General features: G+C 36.9%; 1 protein-coding gene across 2 annotated transcripts in view; it reads left to right on the forward strand.

Annotated features, from left to right (window-relative positions):
• Positions 1–19,670, forward strand: part of LOC150090015 (nuclear pore complex protein Nup93-like) — a 220,838-nt gene that overhangs the window by 156,922 nt on the left and 44,246 nt on the right. For both annotated transcript variants that reach the window (XM_090368937.1, XM_090368936.1), the window contains exons 16-17: positions 6,807–6,933; positions 12,725–12,797. In XM_090368937.1, the coding sequence (XP_090225063.1) occupies positions 6,807–6,933; positions 12,725–12,797 (200 nt within the window). The remainder of the gene's footprint in view (positions 1–6,806; positions 6,934–12,724; positions 12,798–19,670) is intronic.

Below are 19,670 nucleotides of genomic sequence, written 5' to 3' on the forward strand. Positions count from 1 at the left end.
AGTCCCACCGTATAGAATTTAAGTAGTGTCTCAGACTTCTGTAGTCGCCTTTACGAAAGCAAAAACCTTCCCTTTACCCCTGATGGTAGTTACCTCTTTGAGTAAATCTCACTTGAGCACACTGTGATCACTGCCACCCAGTGGTTCCTTTATCTGCAGATTCTTAATGCATGAAGAATCACTACTGATAATCAGATCAAGAGTACTACTATCATCGGCATAACTATGGATAGGATTTCCAGTCAGTGGAAGAGGGTCATTAATATACAAGAGGAAGAATGGAAGGAAAGAACTGAAACTTGGGGGACACCAGCATTAGTGGAGAAATTAGAAGACAGAGAGGCATCTACCATCACCCTCAGTGAATGATCAGAGAGAAAACTAGATATTCAATTACAAAAAAACAGTTGGCAAACCATAAGATCGAAGCTTGTTTAGAAGATATTTATGCGAAACACAATTGAAAGCCTTTAAGTTGTCAAGAGCAATTAGTTGTGTTTCACCAAACATTTCCATTGAATTTGTCCATAAAGGGGTAACATAAGCCAGAATATCACCAGTGGATCGACACCGGCAATCGTTGATCAGAAGGCAGGTTTCTAGGTATTTAAGAGTTGGCGGTTAATTGATTTCTCCATTACTTTAGAAAGAGTAGAAGTAATTGCAATGGGACGATAATTGGATGGAAGGGATTTGTCACCCTTTTTAGGAACTGACTGGATATGAGCAAATTTCCAAGCAGAAGGAAAAACATCTTTGGAATAAGAAAGTGAAAAAAGGCGGCAAAGAACAGGAGTAAGTTCAGAGTACAGGTTTTGAGAACAAGTGGAGAAAACCTAGAGCTTTCTTAGCATCAAGATTCGTCAAAAGCCTTCTGACATCCTTTTGACGGAAGACCACATGAGGCACTGAATGGAGCATGTTCGGAATGGTGGGAAGTGTTTTACCAAGATCATTAATATATGAGTCGGTAGAAATATGGGATGCTAGCAGGTCAGCTTTATCCTTGTCTGAAGTAACAATGGAACAATCTGGTTTTCACAGAGGTGGGAGCAGGGATGGGCAAAAGTTGCGGCCAATAACTTTGGCAAGAGACCAGAATGCTTGGCTACCATTAGGGTAAGAAGCGAGTTTTCTATTCTTTCTTTGTTTAAAATCTAGTTGGACTGCTTAATAACTGCTTTACAATTGTTATGAGCTTTGATGTAGGCAGGAAAAATCAAACTGAAGAATTGGAAACAAGCCAATTACGATATGCAGCATTCTTCTCTTGAACAGCCTTAGCACATTTATTGGAAAACCAAGGTTTAGATAAAGGATGAGATTTTAAAGTGGAGTGTGGATAAAGGATTCTATTCCTACAAGAATAATTTCACTGACACGATCTGAGCAAACGTTGACATCAGAAGTTATGAAACAGTAATCTGACCAAGGAAAAGAAGAAAAGAAATATCGCAGGTCATCCCTTTTTGCATTCTTGTAATGCCAAACATTATGAAGTTGGGAATAGCCGTGAGATAAAGGCTCCATTGGAGAAGAGACAATCAGCAAGGGTTGTTTGCGAGAAAAAGATCAAGCATGTTGGCTGTATGGTTAGTATTGTCAGGTATTCTGGTAGGTAAATGAACAGTCTGTGCAAGGTCATTAGAAATTGCAAAAGCCTCAGCATCTCAACCAGCTGGGTCTGTGTGACTAGAGAACGGAAGCCAGCTGGAGTTGTGAACATTAAAATTACCAAGGAAAATTACCTTCCTGTTAGGAAAGTTGGACTCGATAAAGTCGAGTTGCAAATAGAGGAAGTCAAAGAACTTCAAGTGATTAGTGGAGTTGGGAGAATGGTAGAGACAACTGATGAATTTGACAGAATGAGGTAGAGAGATTTTAAGCCAGAGAAGATCGAAAAGAGGAGATTCCAAATTACCAAGTCTCTGACAGGGAATATCGAAACATACATATGCCCAAGTACCACCTTTGAAGGGAAAAGAGTCATACAGCGAATAATTTGGGCAACTGAGATGAGCAGTAGTTGAATCAACTGATAACTGAGATTCTGTCAGAAAAAGTACATGGTGTTTGGCAGACTGCAAGTGGAAATGGACATCGTTGAGATTAGAACTGAGACCACGTATATTTGTGAAATAAACCAGGAAGTGTTTGGGAGGTTTAGATCTTTTCGCAGATAAGCTTACTCTATTAGTTTGACAATTCATGATGTATTCAATAGTGAGAAGGGTGGGGGCGGGCAGAGATTCAGATTCTTATCATCTGTATGCCATATCCAAAAATTTGGATACGGCGTACACATGATAAGAATATATCCAGCTCCTTGACATAACGTGGCTTCCACAATGCCCCCTACACACTACTTGGACTCCTTCCAGTCACTATCTGGCAAAGTAGAGGTGGCAAGATTATACACTAGCTGATCTGGAAGCCTCCTAAAGAGTTACCGGTAGGTTCAGTCCGGTATACTATAACTAGCTGCCAGCCTGCGAACACTGTTTTAGAGCAGTACCCTCGAAATGTAAGGAGGATTGGATTTCACCATGATGTCCATCATAACCTCAAAAGTCATTAGTCATACTGCATGATGGAAGAGATGGGGAAGGGTTGACCCGAACTTAACTCTGGAGACTAAACATGGGTTCCACCACTTCAAGCCTCCAATAAACAAAGTGGTGGTATTGTATCAGTTGATGAGAGTCATCTACCACCTAGTATTGCCTGATAACAGAGAGGAGTGCCATTCCTCCATGTGGTGTGGGTGCCACACCTCGACTCCTGCTTACGTTGGTTACTACCTGGGTGGTCACCCACAGTGTGCTTGCGCATGAGAGTTATACCCAGTATTACTAACAGTCCTACCATCATGAAGGTGCAAGCAGAGGATTTGGCTGTCATACACTGTCTGTACTTTGACAAAATTGGGTCAACTTGACTTGAGTGTCGCCCAAATATGAGTTCCATCAGTGTTTTAGACACCCACGTAGCAAGTACAGCTTGTCTGGCATATCTGAGAGAATGTCTGTGACAACCTCAAGGACCTCAAGGGTGGTAGAAAATGAAAAAGACCTGAGAGTAATTGTGCAGTCAGACATGAAATTTTCCGAGCAGTGCAGACAGGCTGCCAGAGCAGGTCATGGGGTATTGTCAATGATATACAGAAATTTTGCTAGTAGGGAAAAGGAGGTGATTATTCCTTTGTATAAGGCAATGGGCAGGCCATGCCTTGAAGCCTCATTTTAGGAAGGATGTAAAGTGCTTGAGCGAGTACAGAGAAGGGCAACGAGATTGGTGAGTGGAGCGAAAGGGTGGTCTTACGAAGAAAGGCTTAAGTTCTGCAAATTGCAGATCTGGAGACTAGGCACCTGCGAGGTGATCTGATTGAGGTGTATAAGGCCTGATGGATTGAGCAGGCTCAATTCTTATGCGATTCTTTCTATTGCTCTGATTACAAACCTGAGGGGGCATAAATTAAAATTGAGGAAAGACAGTTATACAATAAATGTGTGGAAATTTGCCTTTAGCCAGCGTGTAGTTGCTAAAGTATGGTACTACACTTCCACGAAAGATGGAACAAACTTCCATCTTTCGGGGAAGTTGATAGCTTAAATAGATTCAGGGAGGAACTGGACAAACGTTTAAAGGGTAAGGATGGGTGAATTTTTTTTTGGGCTGATGCTACATAAGCTTGCTTTCTTGTATCACATGCCTCGGTAACTACTACTACTTGTGCATAGTAAAAAATGGATTGAAGGAACTGAAAAATGAGACAATTATTTTATTAGGCATTTTTTATTATGTGTCGAACAATGTAAGGTTAAGTAAAGTTTATTGAGGTTACACTATTTTTTCCATTTTACGAATAAAGAATGAATCCAGAGTTGTTGTTTTTTTTTGCCGTATTTTTTCACAAAGTCTTTTAACTTCATGCTTAATCTTTGCTGCATGATCATGAAGAGGGTCGTTCTCACAAAAATATTCAAGTGCTTGGTCAGTTTTCTCAGGGACTTCATTTAATTCTTTAATTTTCAAATCCTTGTAACTGCAGAGACTCAGATAATGAATACTTGGATACCGGGGACCCACTCTTCCACAGAATGCAATTTGAAAAATTTGATGTGATTGCAGACTGAATAACACAAATTGGAACCAGTTATTAATTTCATATATCTAGGAATAGGCTTTAATGATGGAAGTTTAGACATGAAAATAAGCAATAGTATAATTAATGACAGTATGCCACTGTAACAGGATCTAGAAAAGGTAGGCAGATGGGCTGAGAAATGGCAATTGAAATTTAACATTGATAAATGCAAAGTGCTGCATGTGGGTAGCAATAACCCCTGAGTAACATACCAACTGTATGGTACTACACTCAGGGTAGTGAAAAATGGGAAATACCTGAGGGTAATTGTGCAATCAGATATGAAGTTCTCTGAGCAATGCAGACAGGCTGCCCAGACAGCTCATGGGTTTTGTCAATGATATATACATAAATTTTGCTAGCAGTGATAAGGAGGTGGTACTAATGGGATAATCCCAGTGATACAATGGGATTATCCCAGTGATACAATGGGATAATCCCATTGTATAATGGGTTAATCATTGAGTATTGCATACAGGTTTGCAGGTCTCATTTTAGGAAGGGTGTGGAGCTGCTGGAATGCGTACAGAGAAGGACAATGAGATTGGTGAGCGCAACAAAAGGGTGCTCTTACCAAGAAAGGCTTCAGTCCTGTAAATTGCAGCATCTGGAGACTAGCCACCTGCGAGGTGATCTGATTGAGATGTATAAGGCCTTGAATGGTTTGAGCAAGCTCAATACTGGTGAGATTATTTCTCTTGCTCAGACCACACGCATTAGAGGGCACAAATTCAAATTGAGGAAGGATGGTTGCAGAATAAATGTGCGGAAATTTGCTTTTAGCCAATGGGTGGTTGATTTTTGGAACAAACTTCCATCTCTTGTTGTGGAAGTTGATAGTTTAAATAAATTCAAAGAAGAACTAGACCAACTATTGGAGGGAATGAATAGGTGAAAATAGGAGGTGTTGGGTTTTTTTGGTTAATGCTGTATAAGCTTGCTTTCTTGCATTATTTGCCACTGCTAATGCTGATAGAATAATTAATGCATGAAATACAAGAAGTCAGTTAAACAAATTCATTAGAAGCAAAAGAGAAATTAATTAAAGGACAAAATTAGTTGTTTATAACTTTGTTAACCCATGGAACTGAGAATTGGGTAAGAAATAAAGGGATTGATTAGATTCTTCAGAAATGAGACTTTTATGAAAAATAAATGGAACTAACAGACGGAGGCAATTGCAAGACTATATTGCAAAGGAAGGAAGAAAGAATATAAAATCTTGTACTAACAAATATCCAATCACAGGTAAGTGAAGCAAACTTAAGACGGTATGGGGTTATGGGCATGTTGGAAGGACGAGTAAAAGAATATTAGCTCTACAGATATTTGAATCAAAAACAAATGGTAATAATCCCATAAGGGAAAGGAGAATTTCTGGTGCTAAGCATTCATTAAAAGAAAGATGGCTAGGGCTAAAATCCTTATGGGTAGTGGTATAGCATTGTAGGAAATAGCAAATGGAGGATTGATTGTCTAGATAGACTGATTTGTGTTTCCATAGTAATCTGTACACCCACTGGTTTTAACAAGTGATATTGATATCCTTTTGTTTGCATCGTCTTAGAAAGAGATGCTCCCCTGCTGTTTGCTCAACCTTTTTTAAGTCCCAAAATGCCTCTATCAGATAACCTATGCCTAGCTTCCAGATTTTATCTTACAGAACATAACTCTTCTTGTAACTGAACTCTTTGCATCCACAACTAGTTGTGTTGCCTGCCTTTCTTCTCTTTCAAGGAAGTAGGTTTTTTTTCCTAAAAGAGCCCTTCAGGCTTATATCCAAGATGTGATTTTTGATTGGTACAGTGGAATAATCTGTACTTGCAAAATTTTTGTATATCATCGATAATAGTCTATTCTTTGTCATACTAGACTGTTGAGAGAACTTCTTGTCAGATCGTTACACTTTAAAGTCCTTTTCATCTTTTTCAGTGTTTAATGTGCTGCTCTCAGCCTGTTAATTTAACTTTGAATTATTCAGGCTCCCATGCAGAAAGTTTAGACCAGTTTTATAATTTGACTAAGACTTATTTTAGCAATATTCCTTATTTCTCATTGTTAAAAACTCTGCCCTATCTTCATACCATGATTACTATTAATATCATTAATAGTAATCAGAAAAATACAGACTCTAGCTTATTAGAACCCCGAAAAACTGAATCATATCAGTCCCAACACATAAAATGTCTTGTGTCTGGTTAGTCTGTTCAGGTTGAGCAGAATTTTTCAGATTGCGGACCCTCATTTATAAACTTCTGTACTCATGCACTTCGTACACGACAGACAGTTGTCAGTGATGAATTTAAATAGTTTCACTCATTCTACGTTCAAAAATTGTATAACTGCATCTTCATATAAATTTTTGCACCTTGCCATTTTGAGCAGTTTTGCTGAACAATAGATGCTATGAAAACTGTTGAAATTTATGCTAGTTAGCACCACTTTTTAGTGCTAACTAACATAAAATAACTCCCTATATATTGATGATTTTTCATTAAATGCTTAGGTACAAATAAATACCTGCTTTTGCTGTTTTCATTTGAGCCACTTTTCTACTTTCATAATTTAGCTTGAAATAATTTTGAAAAAAATTTGAATGGTCTTTTCAAAACGTTTAGACATGAGGTATAAGTAATTTTTGCTATTTATTGATTTACAGTATTAAAAAATACTGCTGATAAGCCGTCAATGCGGAGATTGAACTTTGCAAGATTAGTTATGATGTATACACGCAAATTTGAGATGACAGATCCACGAGAAGCCTTGCAATATTTTTATCTTCTCAGGTAATTTCCAAATTTTAGAAATTATTTTAATTACAATTTTTATTCTTTTTGCTAACACAAAAATAAGGTCAAGTCTATCAGGAAAAATGATTAATATGCTGTTTTTTTTTTTTTTTTAAGGATCATTTTCAGAAAAAATCTGAGAAATAAATAGCAAAGTATTTATTTTTAAATACTTTACTATTTGTAAAGTATTTTACAAATACTTTAAGCTGTTTTTTTTTCACATTATTTTTATTTATTTGTTATTATTATTATTATTATAGGGCTTATTATTTTTTGTTTACTATACGAGAAGATAGTTTTTATTCAAAGGATTTGAATACAATTTGTAATTTTGTATAATCTCAAGCTGGTTACTTTTTTGGAGCATTTGAATTTTTAAAATTTTTTTTTTTTACTTTATGAGGTGATAGATTTTGTTTAAAAGATTTGATTACGATTTGTACAATCTACCCAAGATAAAATAAATACCTGCGTTATAAGCTTTTAATTGTTTTCCCTAAGTCTGAGAAAATCGGTTTTAAAACCGGTTTTATGAGTAAACTTCGGTTAAACTCGGTTTTGAAATTTCTTGGTTTTATGCAAGCCCTAGTGTCTGCCTGGAACCAAGGTTAATTTTATCATATTTTAAGGAAACAAATGGGAATATTGTTATACATGTACCAGTGATATTAGCATTAGTAGAGGCATTTGATGCAAGAAAGCAAGCTTATGCAGCATCATCCAAAAAAAAAAAAACCCACTTCCACTTCACCCCTCTGTTCGTTCAAAATACCTGTCCAGCTGAGCCTTAAACTTATTTAGGCTATCAACCTCCACCACAAGGGATGGAAGTCTGTTCCACCAACCAACCACCCGCTGGCTAAAGGCAAATTTCCGCACGTCTATCCTACATCTGTCTTTCCTCAATTTGAATTTATGCCTTCTCAGGTGATTTTTCTGAGCTAGAGGAAGAATCCCATCAGCATTGAGCATGCTTAAACCATTCAAGGCTTTATACACCTCTATCAGATCACCTCGCTGGTGCCTAGTCTCCAGACACTGTAATTTGCAAAACTTAAGCCTTTCTTCGTAAGAGCACCCCTTTGTTCCATTCACTAATCTTGTTGCCCTTCTCTGTACTCTTTCCAGCAGCTCTACATCCTTCTTGAAATGAGGCCTCCAGACCTGTATACAGTACTCTAGGTGTGGCCTGACCATTGCCTTATACAATGGAATAATCACCTCCTTATCCCTGCTGGAAAAATTCCTGTATATCATTGACAACACTCCATGAGCTACTCTTGCAGCCCGTCTGCACTGCTCAGAGAACTTCATATCTGCCTGCACAACCACCCCCAAGTCCCTTTCATTCTCTACCACTGTCAGTGTAGTACCACAGAGTTGATACGTTGATCTGGGGTTGCTGTTTCCCATGTGTAGTACTTTACATTTGTCAATGTTAAACTTCATTTGCCACCTCTCAGCCCATCTGCTCAACCTTTCCAGATCCTGTTGCAGCAGCATAGTGTCAGTAGTGTCCTTGACAACCCTGCCAACCTTTGTATCGTCTGCAAACTTGGACATTAAGCTTGATATACCATCATCAATATCATTTATAAATACAGAAAACAATAATGGACCCAACACTGAGCCCTGAGGGACTCCACTAATAACATTAGTCCACGATGAGCAGTGTCCATTGATTACCACTCTCTGTCTTCTCCCCCTCAACCACCCCTTTATCCATAGCAGCAATTTGCCTCCAGTGTCACACTGCTCCAATTTGTGTAGCAGTCTTCCATGTGCAACAGTATCAAAAGCCTTTCTAAGATCCAAGTATATAATATCAAAGTTATTCCCTGCATCCAGTTCTTTTGTGACTGCATTATAGTATCCAATCAAGTTGGTCAGGCAAGACTTCCCCTTAACAAAACCATGCTGTGTCTGAGCTATAACTGAAGTCTTGTCTAAATGATCCTGCAGTGCTTCTTTAACCAGTGCCTCTATTAATTTTCCTGGAACAGAAGTTAAGCTCACAGGTCTATAATTACTTGTGTCAGCCTTTGATCCTCCTTTGTGAATTGGGGTCACATTTGCACATTTCCAGTCTATGGGTACCTCCCCTGAGTCCAAGGAAGCTCTCATAATTATGGCTAAGGGTTTGCTTACTTCCTTTGCTGCCTCCTTTAATATAACTGGATAGATCCCATCCACTCCGGGTGCCTTTCTTGTGTTTATCTTCAACAGTTTCTCCTCCACTTTACTCCCAGTTATTTCAAGATTCTGTAGCTTACTGCTAGAGTTGAATACACCTCTGGCATTCCCCTTGCTGAATAACTCCTCATGTGTGAATGTAGATGCAAAATATTCATTTAGTTTGTTAGCTACCTGAGCAGGATCATCAACAGTTGACCCATCAATATCAAGTGGACCAATCTGATTCATCCCCTTCCTTCTAGAGTTTACATAAGTAAAGAACTCTTTGCTGTTTTTCTTTGCATCCCTTGCCAAGGATTTCTCGTAATCTGCCTTCGCCTGCCTAACCTCCTTTGTAACTTGGTTGCATATCAACTTGTATCTATCATAGGCTTCTGTGTCATGTGTTAATTTGTAAGTATCCCATGCATTTTTCTTCTCTGCCATATGCCTCATTAGTTCATCTGACATCCATTTTGGCCTAAACCTTGAACAATATTTCTTAGTTGGTATGTAAAGCTTAGTAGCTTCCAAGATAAGTTCTTTGAATGCTTCCCATTTTGAATTTGCTGTTGGTAACATCATCAGTTGGTCCCACTGTATAGAATTTAAATACTGTCTCAGTCCATCGTAGTCCCCTTTACGGAAGCAATAACCCTTCCCTTTACCCCTAATGGTAGTTACCTCTTTGAGTAAATCCCACTTCAGCACACTGTGATCACTGCCACCTAGTGGTTCATTTATCTGCTGATTCTTAATGCATGAAGAATCACTGCTGATAATCAAATCAAGAGTATTACTCCCTCTAGTTGCCTCCCGAACATGCTGATGTAGAAAACAATCATCCAATAAATCCACAAAAGCCCTGCTAGTGTGTGAGTAACCAGCCCCCAAATTCCAGTCAATATCTGGGAAATTAAAATCTCCATTATAAGACTCTGTGATTTACTGACCCACTCTATTTCCCTGTACAGTTCCTTATTATACTCATCAGAGTCATTAGGCCTATAGCATACTCCTACTCTCAATTTTAATCTCCCAATGCTTATGTCACACCAAACTGACTCAACACTGCACTGTCCAGCGATGTCGACTGGCTTCACTTCCTTGGTTTTTATGTGTTTCTTAACTAATAGCATAACCCCTCCCCCCTTCCTATCCTGTCTATCCTCTCTGTAGATGTTGTACTCCCCAAATTGCAGTTCTGCATCCCTTATATCTGTGTGACACCACGTCTCTGATATCCCAACAATATCTGCCTTTGATGTTTTGAGCAATACCTCAAATTCATCAAATTTATTTACTAAACTCCTAGCATTGGTGTACACGCAAGTATACCTGCACCTGTTTCTATTCTTAGCTACCCTAACACAACCCATGTGTTTACTTGTACCGCAATGGCTCCCAGCAGTCTCTGAAATACCATGCATCTTGTTTTTCAGGCTTCTGCTCATTCTAATAGAAGCAGTGCAAGAATCTCTTTCACCTCTGCCAGTGGCTACTGTCAATCTATTGGTCTTTATTATATTATATTATATTATATTAACATAGGATCTCTTGGATCTTATTTTAAAGTTATGAGGTGATGTTAAGAAAAACGCATGAGTAAGAACTTAATATGAGTACCTCGAATTTTACCTAGACATGATGGGGGGGGAGTTTGTCAATCAACTTTTGTCTGCAGAGATTGTGTGACTTGTGGTAAAATTTTTCTCAGCATGGCTGCTTTTTTAAGGACAGGATACACTTGAATAGAAGGTGCAAGAATATTTGTTGGTGGCATGGAAACAGAGTTAGGCCTTTGTTTGCTTTTGGTGGGAGGCACTATTAATGTCACTTAAAAGCAGACTAGATTAGAATCTTGCACTTATTTGAACTCTTAGGACATATACTGATTTGGAATGAAAGTATAGTTTATGTATGAAGGCATTCTTTTAACTCTAATGCAGTGAGAACTGGAACATCTGCATGGCTGTGGTAATTACTGAACAATTGCATAAAAGCACTAAAACTAACCTAATACCCAACTGGACAATTCCTGGAAAGAGTACTGCTATAAGCATTTTAGTGGGATGTGTTGTTAGTGACAATGAACATAAAAAGGCCGACTTTTGTACATTTGTTTACTAATGCCTGTGTGAGGTACTGGAATTTGAAGTACTGGTTAACAATAACAGGAATATCAGAATGTGGTGTTCTGAATGCAAAATATAAATATGGATAATTATTCTCTTCTTTTTAGGGCTCAGCTGGTTGATGAATTCTAGAAAGTGAGGATATTTAGAAAATGGAGCAGCTTTCAGATCTAGTCCCCCAGACTTGACCCTATAGAACATGCACGGAATGGTTTTGGGGTTAATATCCTACCCTAAGAATCCTGAGCAAACTCTGCCCTGACAGAGGAATGGGATTTATTGCATTCTGACTTCTCGAATCATGTTGGTAGCATGAGCACTAGGTGTAAGAATTATAAAACATTGAGGGGTAAAACCCCCTCCCCTGTTATATAACTTGTATTCACACTCTTGTAAAACTTGTATTACACTCTGAAATTGTATGATTTCAGAATTAATGTGTTGGAACAAGGATATTGTATGGTTGTTAATTAATAAATTAAATATGAATAACACTAATGAAAACATGTGAATTGTGACCAAGTGAATTATATATTGTGTACAAAGTATTGCATTAATTAAGTTAAATTCCCACACAAAGAACTGTTTAATAGTTGGCAAAGTTTCTGGATTCCATATTGAATCCTGTCATGAGGCCTAATGAGGTGAGATTTGGCCTGATAATAGAATTCAATATGGAATCCAGAATTGTCACCAGTTTTTAAGTAATTCTATTGTTTGGCAATTTAATTCACTTAATGTAATACTTTTTATACATTAAAATTCACAACAATTCTCATGGTTTAATTAGTGTTATTCACATTAATTATTTCCTGAATTATATAGTCATTACTTACATATTTTTTGTGTTTTTAGTGGTTTTTATGAGTTATCTGTATATAGAAATCGACATTTTATTGAAATCTTTATAGGTAGTGATGAGATATTTCTAAAAAAAATGTATAACTTCTTTAAATGCACAAGAGTGCATTTATATGTTGTTTCATGTTGCAGATCTACTGTGGTATTCCATGTTGCTCCTTATGATTTTTGATGTGTTTCTTTTATCTTATATTCCTATATCTTGGATTTTGGATATGTTTGTATATTGCCATATGGAATGAGGATACTCTTATCTTGATTGATTAAGTTGTATTAAGTCACCAAAGTTTAAGTGATTTTGTTGTTACTTTAAGTATGGTTGTCAAACTTTTTTTCTTAAGTGTTCTTTTGTTGACTTTATTTTCACTGTACTTTAGACATTTTTTAAGTGTAAGCTAATGTATTTAGGTATGTTTTCTTTTCCTCACACATAATTTGAACATCCTGATATTAATGATGAAGTAGATTTTGGAAGGAAGTGTTTCTATTATTTAATAATGTGATTAGCAATTTTTTTCTAAGAATAAATTAACAAGTGAAGATTTTATTTCATTTCTACTTGCCATCACTGTTTTTTTTTCACCTGATTTTAACCATATTTTAAATTTTTTTAGGGATCTTAAAGGTCTAAGAGAAGAAAATCTTTTTATGGCATGTGTAAGTGAATTGGCCCTGGAAACAAAAGAAGTGAGTGAAATATTAGCATGGCCCTTGTATAGTTAATATTAGTTAATATTGCACAAAAAACCAAAAACAGAAGTAAAAATATAAAAATTTTTTTTTTGTAATAATGTTATTTCAAAAATTTATAAGAATGTAGCTTCCTACTACAATGTGATGTTGCATAGAAGCTCACTTTGATTCCTCCTTTATTTTTTGCTATGTCACACTGACTTCACTCATAATTTTGTGCAACTGTCAGCAGGTTAATATAAATATCATACACATTTATATTTATATTGTGTAGCCAGCATAGCTCCATAGTTATAAAACATTTCTTGCACTGAAACAGAGCTTCAGGTTGCAGTGTCATTTTGGGTACCCTTCAAGATCATTGTTGAAGGAAGATCAGAAGTAATAATTTTTATTATGCTATGCCGTTTTTTGTGTTTGTCAACTAGAAATGTGAAATAATTTTATGAAGTCTTCATAAAACAGTATAGGTTAGTTTAGTTACAAGTTTTTCAGTATTAGATACATACTGAAGTACTGGAAGTAAATGACATAGAATTGTGTTTTTTTAAGTATGCTATATATGGTTGAGAATGTGTGGCTTAAAGGATATGAGACATTTTTATTGTAGTTTCTAACTTCCTCTAGAAGGTGACACATTCTGTTCAAATGGATGTGGAAATGGAGGTTGGTAATTCCATTGAAGTGGAGGAATTCATATTTATTTTATTTTCTTGACTGACTTGGCAGTTGGTTGGAAGCATTAGAAATTGATCACTCTCTGGTTTGCTTTAATTATTTCAAATTTCTTTTTATGTGGGAGTTTTTTGCATCAGTGTAACTATCTTGAGATGTGTGATTGTCATTGGATACAATAACATGTCCTGATCTGTTTTCTGTTTAGTTTTTATTGAATTAGTGGAGTTTGTAGAGGGCATAGTAAGCTAAAAGAAAAAGAAGAACAGAAAAAGAATTAATGTCCAGCATTTTGGTCTTTGAAAAAAAGCCTAGAGGACTAGACTGATTTATTGACTGTACAAACTCATTCCTTGAAATTCTCAGGTTAGATTACTGCAGCACGACATATAAAATGAAATAAGATGACACTAACCATTCTGAAATTAAAAAGTTACTGAAGTCACATGTATGTACACACACAATCACCTGTAGTGCCTCCGTAGCCAGGTGGGAAGGAGTAGCAGTGCATAGCACATGCTTCTTGATCAGACCGGGGTTCAAGCCCTTGACCACCAAATACGGAGGATGCGGAAAGGTCAGGGAATGACCACTGCATATCCCCGGAGCAATATGGCCTTAGTTGCTAATGCTCCTAAAAACCAAATAATAACAATAACAATCACCTGTCCATGTCCATGTTCATCTTCTCTAATACCTTTTCAATTCATTTTGCTCCAACATTCAGCTATCCCACTGGCTGAGGGCAAACTCTGTACATCTGTCCTGCAACCATCCTTCCTCTGTTTGAATTTATGTTCCCACATGTGTGTAGTCTGAAGCAAGAGGAAGGATTCTGTCAGCACTGAACTTACCCAATCCATTCAAATACTTAAACACCTTAGTCAGATCTTATTGCAAGTGTCCATTTCCAAACACCTCAATTTGCAGAACTGTTGGTCTTTCTTGTTAAGAGCACTGTTTTGTTCCTCTCACTAATCTTGTTGATCTTCTCTGCACCCATTCCAACAGATCAACATTCCACCTGACCAGTTAGGTTATGAAAGTTGAAAAATTTTTTTAAATACCTAATTTGAAATAAATCTATACTGCAGTTACAGCATAGATTTATTAAGAGGTGATGTGGTCTGATAAATTTTATAAGTTACCATGATGCAGTAACAAAGGAACTGGGTGCAAAAAATAATTTTGATATCAGTACTTAGATATCTGAAGAGTGTTGCACATTATTATTATTGGCATATAATGCAAGAAAGCTATCTTATAAATCAGGGGTTGGCAACCTGCGGCTTGAGAGCAGCCTGCATCTCTTTGAACATGTAATTGTGGCTCTTTAACTTTTAGCCCACAAGCATGGTGTGTAGCCAGACGGCGACGTGAATATAGCATTGGTTTCAGCGAAAGCGTTTTGGAACATGAACTATATTAAAAATAAATCAGGAAACAATGGGAGTCTCTCGGCATGTTTAAAGATGAAAATTACAGCAAACTCGCCTGATGTTGAGAGACTTGCTCAAGAAGTTCACCAGCAAAGGTCACATTAATTTGTATCTAATTGGATGTTTGTTAACTTTTTTGGTATTAATAACTAATATTTCAAAAAATATATATATCTATATTTTTTTAAATAAAACACCTTCCCACTCTATTCCATTTCTTAAAAAACTCCCCCACCCCTCCATCCAGCTTGAGCTTAGGTATGCTGCTTTGGATTCTTTTTTTTAATTAGATAAAAAATGGCTCTTTACTCAAAGGTTGAGTTGCCGACCCCTGTTATAAAGCATCAGCCAAAAAAAAAAAAAAAAAAAAAAAAAAACCCCTCCCATATCACCTGTTCATCCCTCCAATAACACTGAACAGCAAATTTTGGATTATATCTCATTATGAGAGCATGAAAATAAGTTTACTTTATAGATTTTGGGGTGCTAAACACAGAAATAGTGCTTAAAATGGCAGATTGGCTCTTGTTTTTTAAAAAAAAGTAGTTTTTTATATTTATGCAATGTATTTTTTATTTATATGGTAGTAAGATGTAGCTATGAACATACCTATATCAAACATGGGACCTTTTCTCCTTTTGCTTGTATTCAGCCTTGGGAGCATCCCTTTTCACCATCTAACAATAATTAGCTAACATGGCAGCACTCCATTTGCTTTTGTATCTTTTTTTTCCATCGCTGTGATGTCTTGTTGGAAGATGGAAGTGCTCACCCTCATACTGATGGCACCACAGTTTGGCAGGAAGAAATCCAAGTGCGAGTGCAAGAAATGCAGCTTCAATGATATGTTGCACCCCAGTTTTTCGTAAAAAGTAATGAGATCTTCCACAAGCTGTAGTTGCCGGCTTTAACATTTCCTAGAAAACCAATCGGAAAATTTTGAAAGGCTTTCCACGCTGATTTCTTGCTATCACTAAGGACATACTCAAACTGTTCATCTTTGAAAAGTTGATTTATTTGTGGACCATTAAAAATGCTTTCCTTAATCTTCTCTGTACTAAGTCTTGGGAATTTCTCTTGGAAGTATGTGACTGCAGGACTGTTCACTTCCAAAGCTTTCATGGAACAAAATTTTTCATGAGCCTCAGTTTGATGTGGAGTGGTGGAAGCAAAACTTTATTTGGATCTACCAGAGGTTCAAATGCTACGTTCTTCATTCCAGGTGTTAATGATTTTCATTGAGGCCAACTCCTCTTCTCATAATGCACATCCTTGTTATGATTATCCCACTCGCAGATAAAGTGTATCACTCTTTATCACTCATACTTCTGATAGTGTTACACCTAAGAGGCTGTTCTTCATGTTTACGTATGTTTCTTTTTTTGTGGATGGCATGTGTAAGAGGTATCGAAGGCAGCATATTTTCATTGTGTAATAACACGGTCTTAAGACTAACCTTAGAAGTGTCTATAAATATATATAAATAGTCTGCATTCTTCAGGAACATGCCTAATGTTCATTGCTGCCATTAGACCATCGACATCCTTGCAAACACTGAGTTCACCTTCTGTTTGATAGAGTATGAAATGTCACTTTCACAGAATAATCTAGAAGATTCCACTGTTGTAGCCTCCAGGTCAAAAGCTCTGCCTTATTCTTTGACAGTTCGAGATCCCTGATGAGGTCATTAAGCTCATTTTCTGTGATCCTATGTGGTTCAGAAGGAATAAAGGTTTAGGCAAAATAGTGGATCTCTTGATGTAGACTTGCTGTACTGCTTTGTGTATATCAGGTTGATGTTCATCAGTTTCTACATCTTCATCAGTGTTCAGAAAAACAGTCGGGCAGTTCGGTTCGGGATAGGTAGTGAGGCACAGGACGAATTGCAGATGGTATATTTGAGTATCACTGTCTGCTTTGTCTTCATTGTCATCCCTCTTCTAATAGGAGGCACAGTACAGAAGTCAAAGTCTGTGACATGATTTGTTGGCTCCCTCCATGTCATGGGCACTGAAAGGCAGAGATATTGAGAATATCAGTAGAAAGCATGCACGGTATTCTCCATGACCCTTTGCATGTGACAGGTGTTTGTGCATGCTGGGTTCCAAAACCACTCACACCTGAGCATCAGCACGTTTGCATGGAGGTTTGTGAGGAGCTGCAACAGATGGTTATTGAAGATGGTGAGGTTCTGCACAAGGTGATAATGGCAGATGGGACATGGCTTCATCGTTTCGACCCAGAGAGTAAGTAATAAAGCTCTGTTTTGAAGTCTACATCTTTGCCAATACAGAAAAAAGCTGAAGTTGTGGCTTCTGCAGGAAAAGTTATGATTATCTCTCTGTTATTGACATTCAAGGAATGCTTTACCAGCTTGTTATGCCACATCATATGACTGTTATGAAACCTTACTACAAAATTGTACTGCACACTTTGCAGGATCACATTCATCACAAACAAACAATTGAAAACAGGTGGGTGGACGGGCTGCATCACGACAATATGAAACCTCACATTGTTCATACTATCATTGAGTACTTAGCCATCATTAATGTCATTAATTGTGTCCTTCATCTGCCCTACAGCCCTGACCTTGCACCCTGCAATTTTTTTTTTTTATATAAAAAAAAAAAAAATTAAAGGAGCTTTGAGGAAAATGTTTCCAGTCATCAGAAGAAGTTGTATCAGAGGCGATTCTCAAATGCATGTCAAAAAAATGGCTTACACCGTGTTTTTGAAGAATGGCAGAAACATTGGAGCAAATACATTTCTTCAAATGAGGACTACTTTGAAAAGGACCATCAAAATATGGATGATTAATATAGATATAAGAAATAATAATTAATTACATCCCATATGAGTAGTAACTAAGTTACTGCTTATACTGGATGTACTGAATTATTATTTCTTATCCATGGAACCCAGTGCCACAGACCTCTTCTATTATTTTAATACAGGTATGTTTTGAAGAAAAAAAATTATGATCATTTTTTATTGAATAGCCCTCATAAATGAGCAGCCAAGTGGTGTTCAGAAGAGAAACTTCTAATTTAAAATCGCTTAACTGTTCATTTATGAGGGCTGTTCAATAAAGAATGATCATAATTTTTTTCTTCACAACATATCTTTATTAATCATCCTTCCAGAGCACATAGGGCTTTTTGCTTATAAAAAAAAATGTTTTTAATATAGAACATGGATTTTTTGCAGTTGATTGCAAATACAGGTGGCATCAAAAAATTAACAATTTTTAATTACTTTTTGTCAATTTTTCAAATATTTGCACGTATAACTCAGAGTTAAGAAATATTGCATAGAATGTATTGCAACATTGTGGGAGGAAGTTTCTCAGGCTACAATATGACCAAAGTGTGTTCACAGTGTCCAGTAACCTACCAGTATCTCTGAAATTCAGTTATAGATTGTTATAAATTGGCAAATGAGATTGGCTTCAATGAAGTGGATGTTTATAAGTAACATGGGTGGAGTTTTTGGAGTTGCATGATGCCAAATGGACCTGTAAGGATCTGATTGAGTTGGAGCAATAAAGGATAAGAGGGCAGAAGGCTCATAATAAAAAAGGATAACTGAAGCCTTCAGTTTCTTCAGAGTTCAAGAAAGGGATGGCTGTTCTGTTGAAGATGATTCAAACATTGAACACAGTAGTAAGTTCATTTGGGAATGAATGATCTTTTTTTGCTATTATATTGAACTATATCAAGAGAAGAAGCAAAATGTGATATGACTGATATAGTATCTAAATTATAAATTTTTACGTATAAAGTACAATATGTGTGTATTTTTATTACTTACCTGTTTTAGTATTGATTGTGTAATTTTTATTTTTACCAAGTAGTTATGTGAAGCTTATAAATTGGGGAGTCCAAAAATTTGACCATAGAAATGCATCTCCTCTTAAAACATATAAATGTACATATATATAAAAAAAACTGTCCAATTCCATTATTTAGATATACATTGTTGTTCATAGGAATACATCTCTAACATAAATCAGAGTTTAGTTGTACTGTGCAAGATCTAACACTGCATAGTAAAGTAAAGCGTATTCGTGTCAAACGGTACCAGGGGTTCCCTTATCTCCGCGTAGTATACATTGTCATGTGAAAAGAACACTGTTGAGGCCAGAGATTTAAAAGTGTATGGATATTGTACACATGTACTGTCATGTACCGTTGTTCATCTGGTCATTTAGCTGCTGGACCCCTACTGAGGCCCAACGTTGCCCATACTCGGCCCCATGGAGGCAGACCAGGTACACCAGTATTACAATTATTTACTCTGGCAGGCCCTGCCACCTAATTTCCTGAGATTTCAGTGGCTAGGGCCTATGTTAAAAAAAAAAAAAAAAATGGGATAGATGCTAGAGGTTTAGATAAGGCCGTGATAGGTTTTAAATGAAGGTTAGGTTAATTTTTCACGTTGAAGTTTAGCAGCTTGTAATTGGGACATTCACAGTTGGTAAAGGTAGAGTGGGGAGAGACTGAAGATTGGGGGGGGGGGAACAGGTAGAAGTATGGAAACAAAAGAGAAAGCGATCCCAGGAGTGTCAATGGAGCAAGCCCCACCAGGGGAAGAATGCATAGTGATATTATCGCAAAAGAAGTTTGTAAAATGATAGATGAGTGACAGTGAACACTGACATTGATATGAGTGCGAACTAAGGTGCGCAGTACCTAGAATACCAGAGATAGGCAAATTGAACTAATATTTTGATGTAGAATATTCATTAAGT

The sequence above is a fragment of the Mastigoproctus giganteus genome, chromosome 2, assembly GCF_048544385.1.
Source record: "Mastigoproctus giganteus isolate SK-2022 chromosome 2, ASM4854438v1, whole genome shotgun sequence".
Lineage (NCBI taxonomy): Eukaryota > Metazoa > Arthropoda > Arachnida > Uropygi > Thelyphonidae > Mastigoproctus > Mastigoproctus giganteus.